Raw genomic sequence first — 12,609 nt, forward strand, 5'->3', positions numbered from 1 at the left:
ATCTAGTGTAGAATCAATTCAATTGGTTTGTGTGTGAATGAGAAGGTCAAAGCTGTTCTATGTTAGGCATCTGGAAAAACATGAAAAAACAGTTTTGGGTATAGAATAGCCTTAAATGGTAGGAGGGAGGAATGGGGAAAGAATTGCATTGTACTGTACAAAACTTTGTCAAACCGGTCAAAATTTAACTTGGCTTTATAGATTTGGCAGTTAGGAAAAATTCTGAATATCTTAGTATTATATGTTCGGTAAATTTGATTTTGATTGTCAAATTTGATTTAAAAATAATCAAAACATAAAAATTGGAAATCTATGGTGGTGGGTTCTAGAAGAGTTATTTTCAAGGACATTGTCATGCTAGTACTAGGCCTTGAAGCAAACCTTGTGCAGTGGTTAACTGGAAATTGCCCTATTTTAGGGATTTTTTCAGGAACTATCCATTACGTCACTAGCAAACTGAGGAACCAGTTAGCCAAGGGAAATGTGCTGCTTAGGCATTGCTCCAATGAATTATTTTGTGATCAAAATAATGTTTGTGTCCTCACATCCCACAAATTTAACAACAGTGTAATCTCTGTGATTTCTTAATAATGATAAGAGTGGCAGTGTATGAGTGGTGATAGTGGCAACGCTCACATCCAAGTGGAGAGTTTCCCACGGTTGAGACAGCAGATGTTGGCAGCAGACAATGAAATGAACCTTTTCTATTCATTCTGTTTCCTGTGAGCAAATATTCTATTCCTCATTGTCCATAACAAAACCCTTCTGAGTGCAGCATAGCTATAACAAAACCTTATTTATCACCAGCAATATTTACCCTACCTGTAATCCACTATCAGCTATTTTATTTTAGTTCCGAACAGGACCTGCTGTTTGTTCTCTTCTGCACAGAACAAGAGATCAACCCAATGAAACCGTCACCTTTGAGCTAGTGTAGGGTATATGTTACATGAAATATTTATTATATAGTTTAGCTCTGAAAATATTGTTAAAAATATTGTTCCTTATTTGCTGTTCCAAATTAAAAACGTAACCGTAGCTAGCTACCATCTGTTTCTTTGAACAGATGTCCATATATGTTAGCAAATTAATCACTTGTAAAGAGGTAGAATCAGAGTTTTTGAGAACTTTAGGCTCCTTTTGAGTTAGTCCTGTGCTTGATGCCTGTCTCTTCTCAGCTTGTTCCCCTTCATGGGATCATTTACAGTATAGCCAAGAGATGTTAATAAATTAATATTAAACATGTGAGCAGCTTGTTACTTTTTTCCTAATGTTTCCAGAGCAATAGGAGATGAAACAGATGAATATGTATAGGTTTTTGCACTTCTCTCAATGCCTTTTTATCAATTTGGGTTTATTTATTTCAGTACATTACTCTGATATGTGTGTCAGAGCATCTTTCTCATATGTATAAAACAATTCCTTCTCAAGTATCTAATTGCAGCAGAAACTAGGAAAAGTTTCACACTGTTCTGTAGACAGTGTGCTCTGAGAACAATGTGAAAACTTTCTAGATCTCTGTAAGGGGTTGTGCTACATTAGAGTACCTGAGGTAGACAATCAAAGCTGCTCTGGCAGCAGTACTCTCCTGTGAAGAGAACAACAAAACTGCTGTCAGGAATCAGACACAGGGTCTGCCTAGCCTGGCATCCTGTCTCCAGCAGGGCCAGCCCCAAGCAGGAGCCTAGGGTATGGCAAAAATAGGCAAGAATATTTTGTATGGGAAATAATTTCTCTTTCTAGTGCTTAGTTCTCAAGTCCTACCTCTCTTCCCAGGGCTGCCTGGTACAGTGTAGAGCAAGTGAAGATGGATAAGGATTCATCATTGCTGTCAGAGAGAGGTCAGGATGTGTCTTCAGGTCCTAAAACTGGAACAAGAGGCAAACTATAAGGCTCTTCTTTCAAACTGAGAACAATCCAGGTAGAGGACTTGGAGGAGTTCTGGAGACACGACTGAATCCCAGTGCTTATGCATATACTACGGGAGAAAAGAAAGCACAGTGAGGGAAAAGGTGCATTTTCCCAGCTCAGTGATCTAGGGTGATATCCATGGAGGAATATCACCCTGCCTAGTGTAACCTGCTCTGATCTGAAGGGCAGGAAATCCACAAAGAGGATCGTTGCTGCTTCACATTATAGTTCTGGAACTTGCAGTAACTGTGAAGCCTTTCCTCCTAGCAGCATGGGACTGAGAGCATAAGGACTGAAGACTTGTGAGGATGTAGGTATACTATTTTTTTGGGAAAAAAAAAAGATTCTCAAAACAATTCTTAGGAAAAGTCCCTGTCTCCCATGTCAAATTTATTCTGTGTTGGTACCTTGTTTTAATGGCTACTGCTAGCCCAGTAGCTGGGTGTGCTGGCATAACATCTGCTAGCTTTTATTTGGTTTTGAAAGCTCTTGAGCTTTCTCTCCTGCAAGTCTCATGTTAATGTGCCTTATATTCATGGCATGGATTACTGTGAGACTTCTGAAAGATCAAAAATGGGAAAGTGCAGAGGCAGCTCCTCTTAGTGATACACTATCTTACACATCAAAAGAGCACAGATGAGAACATGAGAGATTGTAAAAACCCTCCGTTGGGAGGAGTTAGATAAACACTCACCAATAACCTGCCTGTTAAACCTTTTCCAGAATGTGTGAGTCTGAGAGATAAAGGGAGCTATAAAGGGGGAAGCAGCTGGGAGGGCTCCAGACCAAACTGACCACGGCTCCCAAAAGGTTGTGGCCCAGGTTTGAAGAGGTTCATTCCTAAGGAATCAGTATGGAGCCTGAGGAGTACAGACAGAGAGGTGAGTGATCCGTGGCTCTTGCAAATAAGTAATATTTGCTTGTGGAAATCAACTGTTGTAGGGCTGTGAGTGATACCCAAAATTAGGATGGGCTATATACTCTTTATTTGTGCACTTGTCCTTGAGACTTGGATCTGCTGAGGCTGAGGTAAAAACGTGTCCCAGGGTTGAGTTTAAATCAATGAATTTAGAGTCTGTTGGTTACTTAACCTTTTTGGTCTTACATCTAAGATGCTGTAGGAACGCTGCAAAACTGTAATTCTGAATAAACCTGTGCTAAGGGGTTATGCACAGTAGCTCTTCACTGGCTGAAACCCTGAGACTGCAGTGGTACTTTGATAGTTCTGGAGATGGAGAGCTAACTTTGGTTCCAGGGCTGCAGGAGATTGCCTTAAAATTGGAGAAAAGGTGTGGAGCTATGCAGCTGATTTCACAGGATGCAAAAGGGGGTTAGCTATAATGACAAGGAGGTGTAGGACATTATGAAAATTTAATTCCTGTGAAATGAAGTTTCAGTTAATTTGTAGGCAAGAAAATCTAACCTTTCAGTGACCAAACAAACTGTACTTGTACCATGATTGTGTTTTAAAGGTACATGTGAACTATTCAATGATGACACTGAAAAAAACCCTGTGAGCCTGTGTTAGAACATTATTAGATGGGACAAGTAGGGTGTAGGAGGGAGGACGTGGGAGCAGTATTCCAATGCTGTTGGAATCTCTGTCCAGTGCTAAGGACAGACAGTGTGGAGTGCTGGTACTGCTAGTTAGTGTTTCCATAACTGAAACTAAAAACACTGGTTTGCCTCTTCCAGGGAAAGAGATGGTGGATTACATTTGCCAGTACCTGAGCAATGTGAGAGAGAGACGGGTGACTCCTGATGTACAGCCAGGTTACATGAGAGCCCAGCTGCCAGACTCTGCCCCAATGGATCCAGACAGCTGGGACAACATCTTTGGAGATATAGAGAAGATTATTATGCCAGGGGTAAGAAATAAAGTATAATCATGACAGGAAGAAGCCATTACTACCTGGGGTGAACTCTAAATTCTGGGAATGCACAGGATCTGCAGGACATTGTTCTAAAGTAAAGTACCCCAAAATGTAGCATAAATCTTGTAGCTGTTATGTCCACAGTTGTGTTCCTAACTATAATTTTAGGGGTTAGATTGTGACTGTATTTTTTAACTACTGTGTATATAACCCATATTTGCTTATAGGGAAACAAATTCTCCAGTAAGAGAAAATCATTAGCTTCACAATGTCTCTACCTGCTGAACCATATAATCTTAATTTCAGAGATGTGGAAACTCGGCACAGCAAGGTGAAACAACTCTTGCCCAATTTCATTTACATATAAGTCTTGTCTCCTTCACTTTGAATGTAAAAGTCTACTTCCTCTTGTACATAAATGCTGCAGATTCTGCTAAGGGAATTCATATTTCCAAACTGCATGTTTTATCTAAGAAGCTTTTTCAAAGCCAGATTTTTAATAGATGTTTGCAGAAACTTGATCTGATGGAGGAGAGGCAATCAGATTACATGTACTTATGCTGGTGTCCCACACACAAGCTCCTTCAGGTGTTTAGAAGGCTTTATATAATTGTAAATTGCTGTGTGTAGCTAAAGGCAAGTTGTTTAACAAAATGAGCAACTTTGTTCCAAGGGTTCCCTTTATAAAGATAAATATTTTGATAAATCTTTCTCTGGTCTTTCAAACATAGCACAACATTCTTTCCTGTTCAGAATGCCTGTTTAATTCAGATAAATGCTTCTGCTGTTTTTTGCAATTTATCTGTTAATGATGCAGTGTTATCATCTACTAGTGCTGCTCCCCTGTTGATATTATCTCTGCAGCTCTCTGATATATCATCTGCAGCTAGCAGATGTATAGTTGCACATGTTATATTGTTGTAATCCTTTTCTTTCACTTTAAACTAATCACTACATCTCATGCAAAGTTTTGTGACATTTTCAGACTTAACTTCTATATAATTCTGTTCTAGGTAGTCCATTGGCAAAGTCCACACATGCATGCCTACTTTCCAGCTCTAACATCCTGGCCTTCACTCCTTGGAGACATGTTGGCTGATGCAATTAACTGCTTGGGATTCACATGGGTAAATTTTTGGGGCCATTTTAGACATTCCTCTCCTCTGTGTGTAATATGCAAGAGCAGGTCATAGTAATTCTTTCTTGTTCTCTGAGTCAGTATAGTTGTTTTAACCAAATGTATGTTGTTGCATAAATGAAAATTGTAACTTAAAAATATCAATCCAAAAAAACATATAACAAGCATTACCTAGAAGAGGTGAATGAAGAAAATATACTAGAAATGTCTGTTTTCAAATTCTTTGCATATCCCGCTGTGAGCATTGTTCCTTGTCATCTAGTCTCAATGCCAAGACTGTTATACAAGCAGTGTAAGCAGTAGAACAGCCACCATCCATGACTGCAGGCTAGATTTGGCTCCATTCCAGTTCTCCTGCTCCTTTGAGAGAACACACTTCCTATTTTTCCTCTTTTGAAAATAACTGTTTGGTGGTTTGGGCCAGAATATCTGCGTATTTTGTATCCTCCTACTGCAGCTACAGAACACTACTTGCTTATGACTCTGCACACTGCAGTAGTTTCTGAAGCCAGTGTTTTCCTCAGTTCCAAAGTTGCCCAGATTTTTAGGTGTGTTTTTCTGGCTAAGAAAGTAGAAGCTCATAAACCTCTAATAAATTGATGGGTGTGGTCTCCATGTAGCTGTATCAGGTTAGCTTGTTGCCTCTTTCAGCTTTCAGTTGGACAAGGGATCAGTGCCTAGAGTGATTTAAAACCTGATTCTCCTTTAAAATTTTTTTCTAGGCCTCCAGCCCAGCCTGTACAGAACTGGAAATGAACGTGATGGATTGGTTGGCTAAAATGCTGGGCCTTCCAGATAAATTCCTGCACTACCATCCTGACAGTGTGGGTGGAGGAGTATTACAGGTAGGGGAGACTAGAGATGGCCTCATCAACGTTTTGTTTTCAAGTGAATTTCTCTCTGGGTGATAGCTTTCCTAGAGACAAAACCAACAACATCTTCTATACGGGTCTGAATCCCAATTTGGCATTATTTTCCCAAATTTTAGCATTAAGTGTGGAAGATTATAGAATAGAAACTGCTATTGCTTTTAGTGCTGTGTTATGGACAAACAGCATGCATTCATGTGGTCTTTTTATGGATAAACGAGTCAGATTTCATTTCTTCAATGTTTCACATCACCAAATTTTGCACTAGAGTGATTCTTATATAATAAGAGAAGGAATCCTTGTCACTAACCTTCTGCCACAGTCCTTAGCCATACGATAAGTTATTTTTTGTTTTTCTCATGTCTTCTTGTCTCTGAGAGGTGCAGGATCAAGGCCTGAACTGTTACCTCCTTCTGGAAGGCATAAGCCTTTGTATGTTCAACCTGGAATCAGTGCTGCGTCTTTGTTATTACAAGGGCCTTTGATCATGTTCGTAATTTTATGGGAAATACTATGTTTTATCTGTAGAACAAAAGGAAAATGTGGTTTATTTACTCCCTAGAACTCAGTGCTGCATGTCAAAATATACAGCAGTTAAAAGGCTTTGTTTTGTGTTGCTGGCCCAGAGAGCTGCTCATCAGCTAATGACTCTCCACTGCTCAGAGAAAAGCAGGAGTAGGAATAAAAGAGGGGGTGGGCAGCTGGGCACTTCACTGATTTCAGCAGATCCCTGGCAAAATAGCAGTGAAGTAGCAGTTGCAGTAAATGAGCAATGTCTTTGCAGAGCACTGTGAGTGAATCAACCTTGGTTGCATTGCTGGCAGCAAGGAAGAACAAAATTCTGGAGATGAAGGTTTCTGAACCAGACACTGATGAGTCCTCGCTCAATTCTCGCCTCATCGCTTACGCATCTGATCAAGTAGGTGCTTGTGAGTCCAAGGAAAACAAATTGCTCCTGTTGTCTCACTCAGCCTTTGCCACGTGAAATTGCATTTCTGTACAACAATACAGGAATGCCTCACAAGCATGGACCAGTTCCCCTACTGCTGCTTTCTGCAGATGGGGAAATTAACCATGTGAGGCGAGGTTTTTAGGGTCTTGGCAGTCCTCAAGAGATTGTTTCACATGACTGATTTCTGCACTTCCTTCCTGTTTTTCACAAAGCTTTACTCCAGGAACTAGTGCTGATCTCATGCTGCTTCATCTTGTGTTTCTTCCCAGCCTCCTTCCCCTCAGAGACAAGCATGCTCAAGGCATTGTTACCTAAATGCTGTTCCTGGCTGTGGGCTCCACCGTTGGTTTTTGTCAGCAAACTTGTTCTGTCCTCGGCCTCCTGAACTGAGCAATTGTATTCCCCTCGGAAAAATGCCACAGAACAGACATTCATGCTCATTCTCTCTTAGTATAACGAAAAGGACTTACCTTGTAAGGTGTTTTGCTCTATCCAGAAGTAAACACACTTCAGGGGATGTATCTTCATATGTCAGGGAGGAGGGAATAAACTGAGGTTGATTAATTTCTAGAGGCTCTTTTAAGAGCTGAGTTTTGATAAATGTCCCTCCAAACACAAGATGATGAGGATTCCTATTATTATATTTTAAAAACCAGCACCCAAGTAAATGAAGCATTCTTTGGAATTACAGTGTACTATTTCTTATAGTTACTCACAAAGAAGATGCTTTCAGACTTGTATGAATATGGATTACAATAAGATCATTATGTCATTTCTTGCCACCACTGTCTTTCATAAAGCCATAACTTACCACAGCTGTTCAGCCTCAGAGCTTGAGTTCTTACTGTTTTTCTTATTTTAAAGGCACATTCCTCTGTAGAAAAGGCTGGCTTGATTTCTCTTGTGAAGATAAAATTTCTGCCTGTGGATGAGAACTTTTCCCTCAGAGGTGAAACTTTGAAGAAAGCCATTGCAGAAGACAGAAAGAAAGGCCTAGTGCCAGTCTTTGTATGTTCAACTTTCTGGTTGGGGGTATTGACATAGTGTTATATCCTTAATGTCAACATGAAATTACATATAAAAATTTTTTTGTTGTGTTAAAATACATTAGCTGAAGGTTCAAATGTATACAAGAATTTCTATTTTATTAAATAAAAAAAATTAATGTTTTGACTGCAATAGACTGCTCACTTCTAAAAGACACCAAATCCATTATAACAGGTTTGGTTTTTTCTAGGTTTGTGCAACTTTGGGTACAACTGGTGTCTGTGCTTTTGACAATCTCTCAGAACTGGGTCCAGTTTGTAAGTGTATTTTTTTTCCTGATTTTGATCTATTAAAGTACCTAGAAAATACACAGACTTTTTCATGCCAAAACCAAGGAGAGCTGAGTTTTTCAGACATGTCTCAGAGATGGCTGAAGTCACTACAAGATTGTGGTGATTTCTGTAAGACTTAGATTAGGATGCTAAAATGCATTCTATTTGAGATGGATGAAATTTGCCAATTGATAAATCTTTAATGTGGTTATTCAGGAAATACAGACTGTGGTACTGTTGTAGGATGGATACATTAATATTTAATCTAGTAAAGGAGTTTTGAAGGTAGATTCTGGTAGGACATCCTCTTGATCAAACAATTTCTTAGGTAAATTTGACATGGTTGCAAATTCTATTCCAGCATAAATTCTGACCAGTAGCTGCTGAAGACCTGAGGAGCTTTCTGCAATGGGTCAGATTGTGGCTTCTGTTTCTGGGTCCTTTTTTGCTTGCCACTATGTCTTTATTTTGGCTTTGTGCAACTGAGGGGTACTGCAGAATTTCACTTAGTGAAAGGGCAGGTGAGAGAAATCAAATGTTAAAAAGACTCATTCGTATGAAATATAGAACAGTGAATGTTGTTACAAAGTCCACCTGGTTTCAGCATTTTCCAATGCTTTGGCATTATTGATCCACACCTTTAGAAGAAAACCAGGTTGTCAATCGCTCTCCTGCCTCCTCCAAAGCACTGCACCTGGTTTGCAGAAAGGAGAGATTAGCATGCACTTTGATTCCCTATATCCCTTACATAACAACAATCTCAATTCCAACAGGTGATGCTGAGGGACTCTGGCTTCATATTGATGCTGCATATGCAGGAACAGCATTTGTGTGTCCTGAATTTCGATTGTTTCTGGATGGAATTGAATATGCAGATTCCTTTACTTTTAATCCTTCTAAGTGGATGATGGTTCATTTTGACTGCACTGGATTTTGGTGAGTATAGTCAAAGCACAAACAACACCAAAATGATGACATGCAAATTGCAAAGTTTTTCTTTGCACTTATTTTGCTAAATCTAGTTCCTTCTACAATCGATAGGGTTAAAGATAAATACAAGTTACATCAAACCTTCAGTGTTAATCCTGTCTACCTCAGACATGCCAATTCAGGAGCTGCAATTGACTTCATGGTAAGTTATTATTTAAGTTGATATTTTATGTTGCCTGTAAAATTTTCAAACAGACTGTAATTCCTCTGGACTATGCTTAACTTATAGCTGGTCTTACTACATAAACCAAATTATACTGAGATCCTAATGCAGAGAAAATAGTAAAACTTTGCAGTAAGCCCTGGTTATGAAGATTAATTATAAAATTGCCTTCAGATTGAAGTACTTAAGATTTTTACACAGATGGAGATCCAGTCTTGCCTTTCTAATGCAAAGGGTCATTTCTGTGTATTGTGTTGCTGAAGTAATTCCTACTGATGCCATTTTGGCTGGATTTCTTGTATCTCTGATATGTAATAAAAGAGAGAAAGGAGTAAGCAAAGGAAAAGCCATTCTCTGAAATAGCTGGAGAATGAATTTCATTTTTTCTTCAGATTAAGGTATTCATAGGAGGCATTTCACTGCAGATACGTCTTATAGCAGATTTCAGTACAGTAATACAAAGGAATATTCACTGCCAATTATTTCTGCTGTGATCTCACCCTAGTCCTGAAAAGATAATTGTTTTCTTGAAATCAATAGCGCTTTTCACTGTAGTGGAGAGGGAGGGATGGAAAAAAAAAGGTATTGAGTCCCTCTTGTGGTTAAATTGGATCCTGCACGTGATTGTGCAGCTTCCTTGAAATATTCCTTTACATGTTTTCTCAATCTTTTCCTTTGAGTAGGTGTTACTTTGTCTGGAACTGTCTACCCCACTACCAAATCTTGCTGTTTATAGTTGATTTGGAAAAATGTTCAGGAAATTACAGGAGCTGAAGTGAGCACTAGTCAGTCCTAAAGTGTAAATGGCCACATCTTAAATTGATTATACTCTTAAATGCAAAAAGTTGTTGTTATAAGCTGGTAATCGATTTAAAATTCTAAGCATATTTAAGACATAAATTAAGGGGAATAGACAAAATCTTATTTTTGCAAATAATTGAAAAATATGGGAACACAGTGTTTCTTTGATAGCTGTTTCCTAGGTTTAGGAGATTTTCAGTAATATGACACTATTCATCTCAAGAGACATTTCTGACCTGAGTCTGAAGCAAGAAATGTAGCAGTGGAAGGGGAACTCTCCTTTCTGTTGTTTCTGCACTCACTGATGTGCTGTTGTGTTTTCACAGCACTGGCAAATTCCACTGAGTCGTCGATTTCGTTCTTTGAAGCTGTGGTTTGTGCTGCGTTCATTTGGAGTGAAAAAGCTTCAAGCTCATGTCCGACAGGTGTGTGAATTACCAACGTGTTATGTTCAGTTCTTGCTGGGTGAGATCAGTAAACTCAGAGATGCAGAGATGAGTAACAGAAATCCTCTCACATGCAAAGCTTGCATGTGAATTCTAAACGCCTGCTGGTTTTACTCTAAAATAATCTGTAAAGATCGACTGTGTAGACAAAACATTTCCAGTCCCCTTCTTGACAGCACTGGACAATGGAAAGGGACTTGGTCAATCACTGCCTTCTGCACTTTACTGAGCCATAATCCGGAGAAGCTTTCTTTGAGGTCAAGTGGCAGCTGTTTGGGAGGCAGGCTGTGATGAATAGCTGAGCCCATCACTATGAAAGTGGACAGGCTTAAGTCTCTGATGGAGTGTAAATGCAAGGGGTCACAGTGTGGATCAATGGTTGCTGCAAAAAGACTCTAATATGACAAAGCATATTCTGTTTTCAAACCTCCTTCTAGAAAATCCCTATGTATAGGCCAGTTACTCATGTTCATTGTCAAGGGTTTGGGCAAATAGAGCCAGACTTTAAAATTCTTAGCTTTGATGTAATTTTTCTGTTTACTCTTATTCATGCATTGGAATGATGTTTTTTAGTAAGGAAAGGAATTCCTTTTGACTACCCAGTTCAGCATTTTACAGTGGGTTTGTGACAATCAAATAGGTAACTTCTTTTCCCCCCCTAATTATAGGGAACTGAAACAGCCAAATTCTTTGAATCCTTGGTTAAAAGTGACCCACTCTTTGAAATTCCTGCCAAGAGACATCTTGGACTGGTTGTATTTCGCCTAAAGGTAAAGATTGGTCCTTTTGCAATCACTTTGGAATGAACTGACCACAGCTGATCTCTCCCCAGACATTAATAACTGTGAATATACTTCCATGTAAGAATTTGTAATTACAATTCCTAGATATGTTTGGATGTCACTGGAATTCTAACTATAGTTTTTTTTATTATTCATATTTAAAACAGGGTCCCAATTGGCTGACAGAAAAACTCCTGAAAGAACTGAGCAGTTCTGGCAGGCTTTTCCTCATTCCAGCAACCATCCGTGACAAGTTCATCATTCGCTTTACTGTGACATCTCAGTTCACAACCAGAGAAGATATTCTGCAGGACTGGAGCATCATTCAACACACTGCAGCCCAAATCATTAGGCAGAATTATGGGTTGCACTACATCAATTCTGGTGATGGGGCAGGAGTCCCCACTACAATAGTTCAGCCTACTTCTGATGCCATTAGTAATGTTCCTCAGCTTTATTTAGATGGAGGGAAATACAAAACACCTTCCAGAAAAACAGTAGTTCAGCCTAAGAAATTATCAGTAAGTCCCAGTACATGTGTGATTAGTCAGCAGGTGAAAGGTCAAGAGGATTCTCTGGATGACTGTTTTCCAGAAGACGTCCAAGATGTTACCAAACATAAGTTAACCTCTTTTTTATTCAGTTATTTATCTGTTCAAGGCAAGAAGAAGACAGCACGTTCCCTTAGCTGCACCAGTGTGCCAGTGACTGGCAATCTGGAGCAATGTAACCCCAAAGCAGCAGCCACTGACAAGAAGGAGTCTCGTACAAATGCCAGAGTTCTTTCCAGGCTGCCTGAAGACATGATGATATTCAAAAAAGGTGCCTTCAAAAAACTAATTAAATTCTACAGTGTTCCAAGCTTTCCAGAGTGTAGCATTCAGTGTGGCCTTCAGCTGCCTTGTTGTCCTCTGCAGGCCATTGTTTAACAAGTCAGAGAGCTTGGTCCTTAGAAAAAGAACCAAAGTTTGCTTATTCACATGCAATACTACGTGTTCTTTTGTTCAAATGTATGTCATGGCAATGACCACTGAGAAAATGCCTGTGCTTTTACTGGTGAAAACCTCATGTATTTATAGATTAAAATGTCAAATAAATCTTGTAGGCCTATAGAATGAAACTTTCTGTTTTGTAGACTGTGGTAAAGAAAATGCCAATTTCTACCTTACCAGTCCTGCTAATGGACAGTTTTCAGCTGGTAGGCTGGAACTACTTTGTCAAAATATGCTGGTCCCAGGAGGGGATAAACAATTTAGGTCTCTATTTACACCACTGGTTTTTTGGGGTTATTTTGTTTTGTTTTGTTGTTTTTTTGGGGGTGTTGATACCTTGACTTAAACTCTCTAAACTGATGTGAAGATCTG

At 39.3% G+C, this 12,609-nt stretch overlaps 1 protein-coding gene across 2 annotated transcripts; it reads left to right on the forward strand.

Annotated features, from left to right (window-relative positions):
- Nucleotides 1-140: 140 nt before the first annotated feature.
- Nucleotides 141-12,360, forward strand: HDC (histidine decarboxylase). Of its 2 annotated transcripts, XM_088172552.1 has the most exons (13): nucleotides 141-1,921; nucleotides 2,635-2,792; nucleotides 3,607-3,779; nucleotides 4,799-4,912; nucleotides 5,646-5,768; nucleotides 6,577-6,711; nucleotides 7,609-7,752; nucleotides 7,982-8,048; nucleotides 8,837-8,999; nucleotides 9,105-9,195; nucleotides 10,344-10,442; nucleotides 11,132-11,233; nucleotides 11,413-12,360. In XM_088172552.1, exons 2-13 carry the CDS (start codon nucleotides 2,765-2,767, stop codon nucleotides 12,172-12,174), a joined length of 2,001 nt encoding a protein of 666 aa, XP_088028678.1. In that variant the 5' UTR covers nucleotides 141-1,921; nucleotides 2,635-2,764; the 3' UTR covers nucleotides 12,175-12,360. The 2 variants fall into 2 exon arrangements, with proteins under 2 accessions (XP_088028678.1, XP_088028677.1); XM_088172551.1 differs by having other exon boundaries at nucleotides 141-2,792.
- Nucleotides 12,361-12,609: the final 249 nt, after the last annotated feature.

The sequence above is a fragment of the Sturnus vulgaris genome, chromosome 13 (assembly GCF_052056855.1).
Source record: "Sturnus vulgaris isolate bStuVul1 chromosome 13, bStuVul1.hap1, whole genome shotgun sequence".
NCBI classification, from domain to species: Eukaryota; Metazoa; Chordata; class Aves; order Passeriformes; family Sturnidae; genus Sturnus; species Sturnus vulgaris.